Below are 17,615 nucleotides of genomic sequence, written 5' to 3' on the forward strand. Positions count from 1 at the left end.
AATAGACGTGCAGGAAGAAGAGGAAAGGGCTTGCAGGAGTGATGAAACTGTCCTGCATCTTGTTTTGTACAGTGGCTACATGGATGTATGCGGCTGTCAAAAACCCATCAAACCGAACACAATAGCCGTGTATTTTCTTGTACATAAATTACATCATAACAAAAACATGTGGCTTCAAATTTAACTGTTCAAAACTGATTTGCCAAAGTAATGTTCTTGAATTCAGGGTGTGAGGGGATACATTTTAGATAGAATAAATGATTTGATATTTAAATTTTCCATGACAGCTGGGAAATAAGCAGTCACAGATGTGTGTTTATAGAATTGTGATTGTGAGCTACGGGAAGGGTAACCAGGCATCTTGGTCTACTGCAGACGAAACCCCAGGGAAACTCGATTCCACAGCACACTGTTAGCAGTATCTGCTTCATCGCGGAGTCCCCTGACCTAGAGGACCTTGGGGTCACTTATCTAAAGCAGACTTTCAATGTCATGAAGCACAAGTATCTTCACTTTCTCCTCCAACCCACACTGACCAACCAGAACTAAGCATGATCTTTTATTCTTGTAAACATTTTACATCCCGCAATCAAAATCTAAATAGAAGGGTTTTCTCTACAGTTTACATCTGAGGACAAAATTAAGTATCACAGAACTCTATAAGGAAATAAGGAAACACTATAACACTATAAGGAAAGTGGAAATCAAGGTTAGGGAGAAAGGATTTTTTAAAAAAATGAACCATGTAAAAGAATGTAAGGATAGTCATAAATATAAAATATAAGAAATCTTTACCTGCTGCCCGGTAAAGTATTTTAGGTTCAAAAAATATACATGGATTTTTATCTTCTATGCATGACAACAGAAGTCCCTTGGCCTGGAAAGGGCTTCTGGGTATAACCACCTGTAAAAACAAACATTTTTAATAAAATACATCCCATTAAGTCCACTCCTAAGGTTAATACTTAACCAATCAAGTATAACTAATTCAACTAGAGAATGGGTATTTATATTTACTATAAAATGTACACCTTGTCCCTCAGATGAGCATTTCTAAAATGACATGCAGCTACCACTCACCAACATAAAGCGCCACAATTCCCTTCGTTCTAATGGGCAGATGCAACCTGCATTTCATAAGTGAAAAGGCAATCCACTCAACTAACTCTGTGGCCTACATAGTATGGCATCCCATTACACAGAGAGGAGAAAAACATGGCTACTCCACATGTCCAGTGTACAAGAAAGGGTGCCGAGACCTTTAGGAATGATGAGGAGGACTGTCGACAGAAGGAAGAGCATGAGATAACTTGGCAAGGCACTCTGCGTGGTAGCTTCATCTGTCCTTCACAGTGACCTAGGTCATCTCATCTGTCCTTCACAGTGACCTCAGGCAGCAGCTACTACTCTTTTTCCCACTTAGAAACAGAGACTGGAGCATACAGAGAGGTAAAGACACTGCCCAAGGTCACACAGCTTGCTAGAACAGAGATTCTTGCTCTCTCTGGATACAACCTGGAGACCACACTCTTGACTATCAAATCACAAACTTGCATCTAAATTCTCATGATTGTAAAATAAATAAGAACAAACTTTAGTTCATAGTTTCCTATGAAGATCAAAGAAGACTCCTTGAAGCAAACTACCCTTGGATTTCAAACACACTATTTGTGGTTTTAGTTTGGTTTGGTTTGGTTTGGTTTGTGGATATGGAAGTCAAGTCCTTAGCTTGCACAGACTAGGCAAGTGCTCTACACTGAGTAACACCCGCAGCCCTTACTCTGGTTCAGAGAAAGCCATAGCAGGTGGACCAGGCTGGTCTCCCACTTTTAATCCTACTGCCTTGAAGGAATTGTGTTATTTTTATTAAGAAGATTTTGTTTAAAAAGTAAAGTAGCATAAACCTCTATACTGACCATATCACACAATCACACAATCCCTTTATGCTTCTACTCTTTAGTCTTTATTTATTTTGGTTTTGGTTTTGTTTTGTTGTTGTTTTTATTTTTCCAAACATGGTTTCTCTACATAGCCTTAGCTGTTCTAGAATTTGGAACTCTCTCTGTAGGTCAGGCTGGCCTCAAACTTATAAATATCTGCCTGCCTCTGCCTCCTAGCACTGGGATTAAAGGTATGTACCACCACTGCCCTGCCATAAAATATATTTATTTTTATTTTATGTGCATGAGTATTTTGCTTGTATATATGTCTATATACCACAAGTGTGCAGTGCCTACAGAGGCCAGAAGGTATCAGATCCCCTAGAACTTGAGTTACACAGATGGCTGTAAGTCACCCCGTGGGTGCTGGGGATCGAACCCCGATCCTCTTCAAGAACAATCACTGCTCTTGCTTTCTTCATATACTTATTTTTATTAATCTTTGTGTTTGTGTGTGTGTGTGTTTGTGTTTCAAGTTTAAAAATAAAAAATAGAAAATACAACAGAAGATTAGAAGTTCTGTTGTTTAAAACTCTAAGATGTGGTATAAACATTAAATATGATCAACATCCAGCTCAAACAAAAAACACGTGTTGCCTCAAAGTAGCTCTTATCCCAAAACTGCCACTGCTGGCTTGTATCAGAAAAGCATGCAGACTCCATTGAACTGAGACAAACTTTATTCTTATGATCTAGCAGAAAAAAAAAAAAACAATAAGGAAAAAAAATGTAAACATTTTTACAACGGATTTGTGTTGTCAAAAACAAACATGCCTCTCTGCAAAACATACGTGTGTTTCTATAATTCCTGGAACGCTGTTTGGTGACTAAGAGACAAAATATTTGTGACATCAAAAAGACTTACAGCTATTACAAGCGCCAGTTACAAATAGGAGACTCTTCCATGTGGACTGAGAAGAGCTACTTTATTCTAGAACAGAAAATTCACATCTAGGTAACAGCCTTCTCTCCATCTGCTCAAAAACTGAGCTAAGAGCAAACATGACTGTGAGGTAAACACTGACTAACAGTAGTTTTTATTAAAAGTGCCTCAAAATCAGTTAAACAAGAAAAACCCATTCCGAAGAAGAAACTAGAACTTTGGGAGAATGTCATACTCTTTAGAACCTATGCAGTTAATCAGTGCCAACGTCATGCCAATGCTGCTTCAGGAGGAACATTCTAGAAAGCTGGGCATCGGCATGTTAATTTAAAAAGGAATGCTAACCCCTCTTTCTCAAATATAGCTAAGTTGATATCAGTTCCAAAGTCCCACTTGTCTTCCTTCAGGTAAGAGTGCTATTGGTTAATACTAACAACATGAACAAAAATGGAAACAACTAATAAGGATCAAATAAAGAAAATAACAAGGATACCTTGATCCCTGGGCAATGGGCAAAAAAGGCTTCAGGACTCTGAGAATGGTAGAGAGCCCCATGGCCCACACAACCCCATGGGGCACGGATGGTAAGGCTCCCACAGTTGAAAAGATCGCCTGAGCGGTAGCGATACTTGGCAGCTTCATTGACAATCTGCAGAGAGAAGAACATGCCACAGTGACTCTTTCCTGCCCAATGAATGTCCTAAGAGCATGATGTTGGATCTTCAAATGCATTCCCACTACAGAATGTGAACTGTAGAGCACAGATAGACAACAACTGCTGAAGGCAGGGCGAAGCTGAGTGGGAGGAGCCAGCGTTTGAATGCTGGAGACTGACCCTAAGAGATACCCTACCCAGCAAAGCATCAGGCAACCTACCTGATCAAAGGCAGGGAAAATATAGTCGGCAAACTGGATTTCTGCAATAGCCGTAGCACCAGTGACCGCGATGCCAATACCAAATCCAACAATTCCTTGTTCACACAACGGGGTGTTAAACACTCTATCTTTTCCTTTAATAAAAAGATGATTAAAGTTAATAGGAACATAAATAGTAAACAAAAGAAATGCTGCAATTTAAAGCAATGCAATATGCATCTGAAAATGAGAATGAAGAAAAATGGGACATAGAGGAAACAGTAAACAGCAAAACGGCTGACTTTAGTACATAGCTGTATGAAACATAAGAAACCTAACCAGATCAACCAAAGAAACACTGCCACACTGAGACTGTCTGAAAGGTAGATTCCAGGTATCTGAAGGGAAAAGTCCAAATAGAAAAGTACGCAGTGAAAAATCTAATCAGGAGGAAGTTGACATCACATGATCAACAGGAAGACACTGCCAAAGATAGTACAGCAAAATTCGTACTGTTAAAGGATCAGACTTACAAAGACTTAGGAAGACATGCACCACCTTCTGGTTTGCACCTGCACTAGGAGCAGTGTCTCTGCTCTGAATCCCAACCCATTCAGCCCACACCCCAGCTGCAGCTCGACTCCCCAGGTGTTCTGACACATCCAGGATCACAGGTAAGACCTTAAACCCCAACCCAATACCCAGCTTAACTGGGATCCCTAAGATCCTGGGACTCAGATACCCCTCCCCCAGCCAGAGACCCTCGATCCTGAAATAATGATGAAGAAGAAAAAAGGAAGAAGAGGAGGAAGAGGAGGAAGAAGAGGAAGAGGAGGAGGAAGAGGAGGAGGAGGAAGAAGAGGAGGAAGAAGAGGAAGAGAAGGAAGAGGAGGAGGAAGAGGAGGAGGAAGAAGAGGAGGAAGAGGAGGAGGAAGAGGAGGAGGAGAAGGAGAAGGAAGAGGAGGAAGAAGAGGAGGAGGAGGAGAAGGAAGAGGAGGAAGAGGAGGAAGAGGAGGAAGAGGAGGAGGAAGAGGAGGAGGAAGAGAAAGAAGAGAAGGAGGAGGTGGAGGAGGAGGAGGAAGAGGAGGAGGGAGAAGAAGACATGCAACATTGAGCACCAAGCAGTGCAGAATAACTGCCACAACTAAATAGAACATAGGCAAGTACATAAGTCAGCATGATGAGATTCTGAGATACTATCTGGTCAATGACAAAAAAATAAAAATAAAAAAACAAAACACAAAAAAACGACCCTCCCCCAGAAAGGAAAGGGGCTTTAAAAATATTGATATAACAAAATAAATTATGTGAATAAAATGACATATGCAGGATGTCACCTACAGCACCTACATCAGGAACGTCAATACAGGGCCAACCATATGCTGGGTTTCAACCTATCTCAGCAACTTTGTAAAGAGTAAAATCAAATGCAGCGTGTCTCAAAACAGAAGACTTGAATGTGGGACTTGCTGGGAGAAGTGGGGGTAGCAGGTAGGAGGGAGCCGAGAGAAAGGTGAGGGGAGAGTATGCAGAATGTACTGTGCACATACATGTGGAAGTGTCCAAATTACAGATTCATTAAGAATTATTTATAAGAAGCATACTGAGTATGTTCTCTGTCCATGGTGGCATTATACTAGGAATCAGTAACAATAAGAAAATCTGTATGCGGGGCTGTAGAGCTCAGTGGAGACCTTAGGCTGAAGTTCCAATATTCAAGAAAAAAATAAAATAGGGAGGAGGGGAAGGTAGGGAGGGGAGGGGAAGAGAGTGGAGGGGAAGGCAGGAGAGAAAGGAGAGACGAAAAAAACTAGCTATTTTGTTGTTTTTTATTGTAGAATATCCCAATATCCCATATAGGCTCATGGGTTTAAACATCATCACTGACTGTACTCCCACCCCAAACTAGTAGCTCTGTTTGGGAAGAATGTGAAACCTTAAGGAGGTGGAGCCTTTCTGAAGGAAATAGGTTGCCAGAGACAAGAGTTAAGTCTGTAAAGCCCATCCCCACTTCCTAGTTTCTCCCTACTTGAGTTCCATGCAATGTACCAGCCCCTTCCTCTCCCGCCCACACCCCAGCTCCTGGCACCATGCCGTCCCTGCTTACTGTCAAGGCTTCCTCACTACGACACACAGTACCACTGAGCTGTGAGCCAAAGCAAAGCCTTTCTGCCTTACGCTGCTTCTGTCAGGCTACCCTACCACAGCAACAGAAGAAAAGAAAAGAAAGGAGAAAAGGAGAAAAAGGAAATAGGGAGATGGAGTAAAGTTTGTGTTATATGGCTTACTAAATGCACCTCTATAATACATAGCTCAAAAAGTGAAAAAACAATAGAAACTAGAAAAAGTGTTTGAATTGAGTAACTAAACTTTATATCTCAACTGACTGAACTACTGGAGTTAACTGCAGAGTTGCTTCTTTCAAACTAACCCTCGTCTATTTATTTAAAACCCCAGGCTAAAAGTGATTAGTTTTTAGAGGCATTGGAAAGCTTAAAGTGGACATAAACGGAACACGTGCGCCTTGAAAGAAGAAACACAGAGCAAATGATCACAGTTATGAGGCTTACACAAAAGGACTCTCCACTCTGTCTCAGAGACCACTAGAATCCAGACAGACTATATAAATGGCTGTCAAAGAGCAGAATCCGAGGCGGATGTGGCCATTAACACTAAAAACCAAGAAAGAACGTTCCATTTTTGCACAAACTGGCATGCACACACTGACACCTGGACCTGTAGAGCCCTCTACAGAGAACTCATTAGAAAATAACCTCTGGAAGTCAGAAGAGCTGAGGAGAGATGTCTCCTGTACCCACTAAAGAGAACTCAAGAGTATGGAATCCTAGTCTCTTTAAATTAGAGCAACTTCACCGAGTGTAAGGAACACTATTGAATGATGAATGGGGTCACCAAAGGAAGTAAAAGGGAAATCCAAAACTCTCTAGAAGTTAGTGAAAGGGAAAGCACAACAGATCAAAACCTATGGGAAACAATTAAATCATGAAATCAGTTCTTTTTTTTTCTTTCTTTTTTTTTAATGGATGTTTTAATTACATTTCATATGTTGTCCCCTTACCCCATCCCCCACCCACCCAGGAACCACCTATCCCCTCACCCCTCCTCCTTCTTCTCTTCGGTTGTAACCCCTGCCTACCCCCCCACCTCCCACCTCCCCACCCTCAAAATTCCCACCTCCTGGGGCGTCCAGCCTTCACGAAGTCAAGGATCTCTTCTTCCACCTATGCCCAGCAGGGCCCTCCACTCTTACGCATTCAGCTGAAGCCCTGGATCCCTTCCTAAGTGCTCTCTGGCTGGTGGTTTAGACCCTGGGAGCTGTGGTTGGTTGGTATTGTTGCTCTCCTCATGGGGCCACAAACCCTTTCAGCTCCAATGGCCTTCACTCTAACTCCTCCATTGGGAACCCCATGATCAGTTCAATGGCTAGTTGTGAGCATCTGCCTCTGAATATGTCAGACTCTTGAAGACTTCTGAGGAGACATCCATATCAGGCTCTTATCAGCATGCACTTCCTGACTTCCACATCAGCATCTACCTTTGGTGACTGCACATGGGATGGATACTCAGGTGGAATGGTCTTCAGACGGTCCCTCCTTCAGTTTCTGTCCCTCACTTTGTCTCCATATTTGCTCCCTTCAGTATTTTGTTGCTCCTTCTAAGAAGGACCAAATCACCCCCACTTGGTCTTCCTTCTTCATGAGCTTCATGTGGCCTGTGAGTTGCATCTTGGGCATTTCAAGGTTCTGGGCTAATATCCAATAATCAGTGAGTGAATACCATGTGTGTTCTTTTGTGATTGGCTTACTTCACTCAGGATGATAATTTCTAGTTCCATCAAAACAATCATCCATCATGATCAAGTAGGTTTTATCCCAGGAATGCAAGGATGGTTCAATATTCGGAAATCCATCAATGTAATCCACTATACAAACAAACTCAAAGAAAAAAACCACATGATCATCTCACTAGATGCTGAGAAAGCATTTGACAAAATTCAACATCCCTTCATGATAAAAGTCTTGGAAAGATCAGGAATTCAAGGCCCCTACCTAAACATAGTAAAAGCAATTTACAGCAAACCAGTAGCCAACATCAAACTAAATGGAGAGAAACTTGAAGCAATCCCACTAAGATCAGGGACTAGACAAGGTTGCCCACTCTCCCCCTACCTATTCAATATAGTACTGGAAGTCCTAGCCAGAGCAATTAGACAACAAAAAGAAGTCAAAGGGATACAAATAGGAAAGGAAGAAGTCAAAATATCACTATGAAATCAGTTCTAAGGGTAAAAGCTACTAGCTACAAGTGTCTACCCAAAAAAAAAAAAAAAAAAAAAATCAGAAAAATCTCAGATAACTAAATGATCTACCTGAGAAATCAAAAACAAGGCAAATCCAAAAATCAGTAGACAGGAAGACAGAAATTAATAAAATGAGAGAGAGAAAAAAAAAGAACCAAAGAACCAAGAGTTGGTTCTTAGAAAATGTAAATAAGGTTGTCCTATCCTTAAACAAACTAACCCAAAAGAAGGTAGAAATCACTACAGATGCCAAGGAAATTCAGAAAATTATGACAAACCTTAACATAGTCCATTTGCTAGGCAGGGTCATAGAAACCTAAAGGATGCAGGAGGCGGAAGCAGGTGGATCTTTGTGAGCTCAAGGCCAATATGATCTACACAGCAAGCCTCAGGCCTGCTAGAGCTATAAATTGAAACCCTTTCTAAAAAACAAAACAAACAAACAAAAAACATATCCCCCTAAATTGAAAAATCTAAAGGAAGTGAATGAATCTCTAAAAGCATATGACCTACCAAAATAATCCAAGATGGCATCATTTAAATACATCTAATATACCTATGACAAGCAGCGAGGCTGAAACAAATGTGAGACCCTTAGTCCAATCCCCAAAACCCACATTTTAATAAAATCCAACCATGGACGTCCATCCCATTGGGACTTGGCCTCTTGGTGTAGACCCAGGGTCCCCTAGACCTTTACTGCCACCCCTTTTCAGCCATTTCTTCTAGCCTACCTCCATTTCTTTATGACTCCTTCTGATCTACAGAACAGAAACCCCGCAGCTGTCACACTAAGATGGAGCTCAGGTATGCTATATGTTTCTCCCTAGCATACCTCCATCCCCCTGAGACTTAGCCTCTTGCTGCAGAAATAGGGTTGCCCTAGCTTTTGACTGTCATTCTTTTCAGTCATCCCTTCCAGGCCATCTCCCGTCCTTTGTGACTCCCCATCAATCCACGGAACAAGGTCTCTACTACTGACCCACAGCTGCATACTTAGCTGTGAGATTCAGGGAACACCCAGCCACCACACTTAACTAGGATACAGTCATTCCTTCTAACCCATGGAACTGTTCTCTACCAAGAACCCACAGCTGCCACACTTGGCTAGGACCCAGACTGGGGCAATAACAACCAAAGACTTGAACATCCACCCAACATAGTTGAGACCAGACATCTATACTAAGAAATACCACAACCATCATAACTCCAGGTGCTCAATCTCAGCTCAAAAACACAGACATGAACAACCAAGACAGTGTATCTCACCCAAAAACCAGAAATGCTATTGCAATAGGCCCTGAGAAAAGGAACTTAGCTGAAGTACAAAACAAGAACTTCAAAATATCAATTATGAATATGTGCAAGGACCTAGACGAAGATATGAGTACGTGCTTTAATGAGATCATAAAAGCACAAACCACTGATGAAATAATGACAACAATTCAATACATGAAAGCAGAATTTAACAAAGAAAGAGGTCCACTAAAAAGTCAGGAAGTCAAAGAAGAGTTCAGAGGTAAGCCTCACCAACATATCGAATGAAGTAGAAGAGAAATTCAGGTGTTGAAAACAATAGAGAGGAAACGAGCAGCTCAGTCAAGCAAAACGTTGACTGGAAAAATTTAAATAAATAAATAAATAAATAAGCATGATATAAATAAATAAATAAATAAATAAGCATGATAAAACCACTAGAGACAATTTGCCACCTAGAATAGGGAGCATTATTAAAGCAGGATTTGAGGGCTAAAATAAACATGCAGAAGGCAAGAGACTGGGTAATAGATTATTTTGCTTTGCAAAATAGAGCTGATGATGCAATCAATGAAAGCTTAATAAGAAATGTGTAAAAAATAATATCAAGAGATAGAGTCAAAGGTAAGCTAAATTAAACTTCTTAATCCTCTCATGAGGAAAGATGATGTTAAGCTTCCAACCTGGGCCATCAACCTATTAATAAAGGTGCAGAGTTATAAATTTAAAAAAAATGTCCAGGCACAAAACATCATCCAGGAAATCTGGAACACTATGAAAAGACCAAACCTACAAATACTAAGTGTAGAGCAGTGGTTCTCAGTCTTTAACAATCCCTCACACTGTGGTGACCCCACAACCATAAAATCATTTTGTTACTACTTCATGACTGTAATTTTGTACTGTTATGAACTGTAATGTAAATCTGTGTTTTACAATGGTCTTAGGCAACCCCTGTGAAAGACTATTCAGGCTCCAAAGGGGTCATGACCTATGGTTTGAGAACTGCTGGTATACAGGAAGGAGAAGAAACCCAGATAAAGGCACAGAAAGTATTGTTAACAAAATCACAGAAGGACATTTTCCCAATCCAAAGAAAGAAATGCCTATCAAAGTATCAGAGGCATACAAAACACCAAATAAACAGAGCCAGAAACTAAACACCCCACGACATTTAACAACTAAAACTCTAAATGTATGGAGGGGGCAGGAGATATTACAAGCTGCAAGAGAAAAAGACCAAGTTACACATAAAGGCAAGCCCGTCAGACTAAAACCTGACTTTTTATTGGAGGCTCTAGATATTCTACAAGCATGAAAAAAAAAAAAAAAACAAATATGCCAGCCTGAACTACTACACCCAGCAAAATTATCAATCACAGTTGATGAAGAAATAAAAACAGCTCACAATAAAAAAAAAAATTTAAGCAATGCCTGTCCACCAATTCAGCCCTACAGAAAGCATTAGAAGGAAAAAATTCTTGGGTGAAGAACACCCAAGAAGACACAAAGAATAAATAGTCCAGAACAATTAATCAAAAAAAGGAAAATACACAGCAACATATTAAAGGAATTAATAAACACAGCTCAATTGTTCTATATATTAATGGCCTCAATTCCTCAATAAAAAGACACTGACTAAAAGACTAGGGTAGAAAACAGCCTCCATCTTTCTGCTATATCCAAGAAACACACTTGAGCACCAAGAACAGACATCACCATGGGGTGAAAGGATGATAAATGAACAGTATATCACTCAACCCTCACCAGAAATGTTTTTTGAGGGGCAGCAGGACATGGCAATTAACACAGAGACCCACAACTGGATAGTGTGCAGTGAGTCAAAGACTTCAGAGCACTTGGTCTCAACAGGGATCTTTATCAACCCCTGAGTCCTGCCCCAGTGCTCACAGTTCTATGCTGGAGAAGAGGTAGAAAGAAAAGCCAGAGGTGGGGGATGGCTCCTCAGAAAGTGTCTTCCAGATAAAACATGACTGATCACATATTAACTCACAGAGACTGTGACAACATGCACCAAACCTACACATGTTCAAGCCAGACAAAAATCTCAACAGGGAGACCAGATTGTGTACACAGAGTCCTACCTTCAACCAAGAAATCATTTGTGACTGATGCTCGCTGGGAAAGGGAAAATCAGTTTTCTCCAATAGAGTGTCACTGGATCAATCTCACTCCAAAGCAGGCCCCATTCCCAGGAGTAGTTGGATGACACACAATAGACTCATGATTTTGTGTGCTTTTTGTTTGCCCACCTCCAAACCCCCAACTTATTGGGTTGTTTATTTGTTTGTCTTGATTTGAGGGGTTGTTTTTTTAAAGAGAGACAGAGAACATGAAGTTGGGTGGGTGGGTGGGAAGTGGGGAGGAGCTGGAAGAAACTGGGAAAGGGAAAAGAATATGATCAAAATATACTGTGTGAAAAAAATTAAATAATATTTTTAAAGGCAAGCATATTTGTATAATTCCAAGAATTGGGAGGCAGAAGTAGGAAGATCCCAAGACTCACTTTATAGTTCACCTGGCTTACTTGCCAAGCTCCAGATCAGTGAGCGACCTTGTCTCAAAAAGCAATGAACAATGCCTAAGAACTGACACCCAAGTCTGTCGTCTAGCCTTCACACACATACACCCACGAACAGGAGGAGCTTGATAATCCCCTCATGCAGGCTTTGATTTCAAACCACAGTGCACACTTCATTAACACACTACTCAAATCTCAGTTAAAATTTCACTGCCAACATTTTATGATGAAAATCTAATTTCAGAAATCTGATCAGCAACCCAAACATCCAGGGACAGACCTGGTTGGTATTCAAACTCTGTTTCTATAACCCAGGATATCAGTTCATCTTGGTATGCAGAATTCACTTTCAGCTCAATCATTCTCTTTGAATATGAGGCACAAATAGGGCAGGTGCTGGAAATGCCGACTAGACACATCCTGTACTTTGTAACTCTTAAAAGCAGCTGCAGAAACTTAAAAGTGTGATTCACACTCATCATAATCTGCGACTGTCTTCTGAGTGTGTAACCTCTACATCTTATCAATGCCCTACTCCACTGAAATTACCTGGATAATTTTTGAGAGAAAAAAATTATTCTATTACTTGAGTAGTAGCAAATGAGCACAAATCTCAGCTGCCTGCAGTGGAAGCCAAACCCAGCAAGTCTGAGCCTCCTTAACCAAACAAGATACCGCCACTAATTTGCTCCTTGTAGTTCAAGTTCATAGGATACAGGTAGGTATTTTTCATCTTGGTAAAGAAAGTACAGCTTGTTTAGCCACTAAAAGGCAGAAAAGGTGAATTTTTTCAGAATTCTTACTTTAGAGGAGACAGTTTAACAAAAGATGTTTTTAAATGCTCCAAGAGAAGTGTCCCCAAGTAATCACAAGGTTAAAAAATCTTTGTCTTCTGCCTAATCTTGACTGGTGGTGTACGCAGTAATAAGATACACAATATTGATGACTTCCTCTTGCTGAAAGTGCAGTTAACCCAATGTAAAGCTCATGTATATAATTTCCTGAGAGATGAAACATTGCAAACAGCAAGGGCGCAGTGAAGCAATACAGACCAGGATAGCTATCTTCATAAATTACTAAATTACCTAAGACTCTATTCTTATCTGCAACAGAAGAATCTCAATGCAAGACAGACTAAACTCATTCACACATTTACTTCACTAGTGGTCACAAAGCACTGAACATTGCATTAATACTTTTCTATACGTTAGGGTTGTCATAGCTTCGTTTTTATGCTGTAATTAAAAATGGCATGACATCTTGGGGAGAGCATCTTGGGGAGGAGAGGATTTATTTGGTTTACATGCTCAGATCACAGTCCATCTTGAAGGGAAGTCAGAATGGGAGCTCAAGGCAGGAACTGAAGCAAAAGCCAATGAGGAACACTGTTTACTGGGCTGCTCTCTCTGGCTTCCTCAGCCTGCTTTTTTAAGCAACTAAACAGAACTTGCCCAGACTTTCCCAAGTCATTACTCAAGGACACACACACCACACACACACACACACACACACACACACAAATTACCTTCCGGCCAATCTCTCGGAGGCATTTCCTCTTCCCAGATACATCTATGATTATGTCAAGGTGACCAAATCTAACTAGTACTAGGTAAACAAAAAAATCATCCCCACCCACCATGAAAGAGGCTTTTACTCTGGACAAAGGAAACAACAATAAAGAACAATTGAGTAGATACACTGTCTGTTTATAACACTAAGTGCTGTATGAGACCTCAAAGAAGGGAGTTGGGTGATAGGGAGTTGGAACTAAGGTGACTTTAAACAAGGAGTTCATAGACTGGAAAGTCATCACTGAGAGGTAACATTAAAAAAAAAAAAAGTGTGAGCTATACACGCATCCACAGAGGCGTCTGGGCACAGGGACAGCCATAGTTAACCTTCATTGTCAACTCAACTGCATGACCAGCCTCTAGTAGATGGAGACACACTTGTAGGTGCATCTGTGAGGGCAGTTCAAACCCACACTAAACACAGCTTGGGAGCAGCTCATGGGCCGGGGTCTCCGACAGAAGGGATGAAGAGAGGAAGCTAGCTTAATAGTGGCCTGACCCATCTCTCTGTTTCCCATCTGCTGAGATATGAATGGCCACGCCCCTCCACCGGCTCCCGCCCCTTCTCTCTGTTTCCCATCTGCTGAGATATGAGTGGCCACGCCCCTCCACCAACTCCCGCCATCACAACCTTGTGCTGACTCACCTAAGCCCAAGCAATCACGGGCCGAGCCCTCTGAAACCATGAGCCACAGCACATCTCTCTGTCCACACTGTTATACCAGGAACTTTGGTCACAGCAGGGCAAGACGAACTAATGCAGGGGCTGAGAACAGAAAGACCTCGAAGAAATCGCTTCAACATATCAGAGAATCTCAACACAAAATTGAGGCAGAGATAAGCCAAAGGAAGCCATGAGGAAGACGCTATGGAGGAGCGGCTTGGATCAGGCAGGGCCTTCTAGGCCCTTAGTCTTGGTTTTTTTTCCCTACTGCTGTAAGCAAATAATCTTTAATAAAGGCAACGTAAGAGAGATAAGATTTATTATAACTCACAGTCCCAGGCTATAGTCCATAACAGCTGGAAGTCACAGCAGAAGGAACTTGAGGAAACTGGTCATTCTATTCATGGTTCAGAAGCACATAGTGAGAACTACATGGTAATGCTTGGGTCACTCTCAACTTCCAGAGGCCAGGGTTCTGTGAACTTGCAGTGTCCCATCCAAAATTAACACCAATTGCCCACATGAATTCATTAACACAGTCAAGATAATCCCCCACGGGCAAGCCCTAAGACCCATCTCCAAGGTGAGTACAGGTCTAGTTCCCAGCACTAACCATCCAGCATGCCCTTGTAAACACTTACTTTTCCTAAGGATGAGTCAGAAGACAGGTGGGTAGGATAAACAGGAAATGGCAGAGCAAAGCCAGGCCACCATGAGTGTCATTTTATCACTCTCTTTCCGACTCCCATTCTGTGACTAGCCTGTAAACAGTAAAGGACACCACTGCACAATGGACTGCAGGATACCATAACACTGACGTGAAAGACTCAGAACAGCCGAGAAGGTGGGAAGGACAGGCAAGACTGAACGAATTCTAAAACCTGAGTCAAAGGATCCACTGATAAAAGGATCCTGCAGTCTGAGTCAAAGGCATGCAAAGGATACTCAGAGCCTTTGGGCCTGAGTCATGTTAAAGATACCACAGCCAATAATTGAGGCTGAGAAACGAATAATGCTATATATATAAAAGCTTCTGGGCATGAGATTTCAAAGTTTTGTTTCGGAAATGTGTGCCATGCCTCCGACATTTAGGTAGAGTGTTATACTGTCAATTATGAGTTAGAAGTATTTGGCATAAGTAACCTTACATATTAATGACATAAGATGGGATATAATTTATTTGATGTGTGAGCTCACTATATTGCTCACTATATTGCTCTCCTCAGAGACACCAGAAGAGGGCATCAGATCCCATTACAAATGACTGTGAGCTACTATGTGGTTGCTGGGAATTGAACTCAGGACCTCTTGAAGAGCAGTCAGTGCTCTTAACCACTGAGCCATCTCTCCAGGGGATAACATTTAAAATGTAAATAAAATATCTAATAAAAAAAAAAAGATGGGATATAATTACTGAGTGAATTTGGGGGCAAAGTGAGTAAAGAAATGAACAGAAATGGTCATTGGTAGTGTCTTAGTCAGGGTCTGTATTGCTGTGATGAAACACAATAGCCAAAGGCAACAACATGGCAGGAAAGGGTTTATTTCCTCTTACAGATTCCAGGTAACAACAGTCCATCACTGTGGGAGGTCAGGACAGAAACCTGGAGATTGGAACTGATGCAGAGATACTACTTAACAGACTTACTCTTTATGGCTTGCTCAGCCTGCTTTCTTATGGCACCCAGCCTAGTCTACATAGGGAGTTTCAGGCCAGGCAGAGCTACATCATGAGACCCTGCCCCCCAAAAAATTTATGGTGGAAGAAATAACTAATTTTCAGGTCAATAGATATGATCAGTAGAGAAAGAAAAACTGGTCCAAAACAAAATTAATGAAATACATAGAAAGAATAACTAGGATCATGTCTGAGTGACAGGGGAAACTCAACTGCTCCCTGACATCCTTCAAGATCCAAAAGAAAAGGAAGCAAGCAGACAAGCACTGAGGCCCACACATGGACACAAGCAGCAAGAAAAGAATGGCCTGCCCATGTTCGTGGTAGCATCTACTTATCTTTTTAGTAAAATCCTAAAGTAGATCAGGCTCTCTTTTAGTGGTACTAAGGATCAAACTAAGCACCTCGTGTGTACTGAACAAGTGTTCTCACACCCACAAAACAGATTATTAGCAGAGGGAAGAGGAGGAAGGCAGTACTGAGGAGAAGAATGAAACAGTATGGAACACGCCCGGAGTCAGGCAGCAAGGGTTGTCCCTGATGGTCGCCACCAACCATGAGGCCACACTGAGAGCACTGGATGTAATGGCTTGTTTTGTATAAGTGGCATTCAGTTTGATGACCTTAGGATTTAGACAGCAAGATAGATGTATCTAGAACTGGATCTCAACAAGCAAATATTGTATAGAACTGAAGATGGGGATAAAAAGAAGAAAGAACATCAAAGAGGACAGAAACAAGAGAGGGGAAATTTGTGGCTTTAAAAACCAGTAATTCCAGAGTTAGTAGATGGCTCAGTGGTTAAGAGCTCTCCCAGATGACCCAAGTTCAATTCCCAGTACCCACTCACAACTGTCTATAACACTAATTCCAGGTAATCCAATTCCCTCTTCTCTTGTGATGTAAACAGATGCTAGTGAAACACCTATACACATAACATATTTTTTAAATATTTACTTTTATTTAATATGTATGAGTATTTTGCTTACATACGTATCTGTGCACTATGTGCATGCCTGGTGCTTTCAAAGGCCAGAAGAGGTCATCAGATCATCCGGAACTAGAGGTACAATAGCTATAAGCTGCCTTGTAGGTACTGGAAATCAAATCTGTATTCTCTGGAAAAGTAGTCAGTCCTCTTAATCACTGAGCCATCTTTCCAGCTTGTAACATACAATTTTTACAATGTAATATAAAAGAACCAATGAAGTCTCAGCATGGGGAGGGCAATAAAGTCCCACCCCTAGCAGAGGAGCTATTGGCAATTGATAGCTTCTGTGGAAGGATAAGTCCATTTTCTTTAAGGGTGTGGTCCCTAAGAGGTCAACCCTGATCCAAGCCAGGCTTCATACTCAAGGATATCTGGGGAGCATATATTAGACTCAATGGACATTTAAAAAAAGAAGAAGAAAATACAAAGTTGAGTGAGTGGAGAGGGGATGGCAAGGAAAGGGAACAGATAGGATCAAAATATAGTGCATGAAATTCTGAAATGATGAAGAAAGTATTACTTTAAAATAAATAATAATTTTTAAAAAAATCAATAGATTGCTAAAGTGGCAGTCCTAGGATCAGGGAGCTGGAGAAGTTTAAGGCTGAGATCAAGCTTTGGAAATGCTTCAAAACGAGATTTTAGAGATATACTGCTATCGATAGTAATAAAAACGACAGTCTTATTATTGCTCAGTGATGAGCAAGAGAACCAGAAGGAAAACAAAGAAAAAATGAAGTGACTGGGATGTGGGGATACCATCTGTGAAGACATGGCAAGACGATGGAGAATGACAATAGCCAGTCGCCCTCAGCAAGGATTGGTCAGGGCCAGCAAAGGACAAAGTATGATAGTGCACATGCTTATCACTCAACACACACTGCAACCATTTCATAGATGTTTGGTTTTAAAA

General features: G+C 41.2%; 1 protein-coding gene across 1 annotated transcript in view; it reads right to left on the reverse strand.

The window, feature by feature from the left end:
- Nucleotides 1-17,615, reverse strand: part of Bckdhb (branched chain keto acid dehydrogenase E1 subunit beta) — a 176,621-nt gene that overhangs the window by 122,826 nt on the left and 36,180 nt on the right. The window contains exons 4-6 of the mRNA XM_028756196.1: nt 3,700-3,833; nt 3,317-3,472; nt 796-904 (exon numbers count right to left, since the gene is read on the reverse strand). Of these exons, the coding sequence (XP_028612029.1) occupies nt 796-904; nt 3,317-3,472; nt 3,700-3,833 (399 nt within the window). The remainder of the gene's footprint in view (nt 1-795; nt 905-3,316; nt 3,473-3,699; nt 3,834-17,615) is intronic.

This window comes from Grammomys surdaster, unplaced genomic scaffold, assembly GCF_004785775.1.
Source record: "Grammomys surdaster isolate TR1022 unplaced genomic scaffold, NIH_TR_1.0 126113, whole genome shotgun sequence".
Classification (NCBI taxonomy): Eukaryota; Metazoa; Chordata; class Mammalia; order Rodentia; family Muridae; genus Grammomys; species Grammomys surdaster.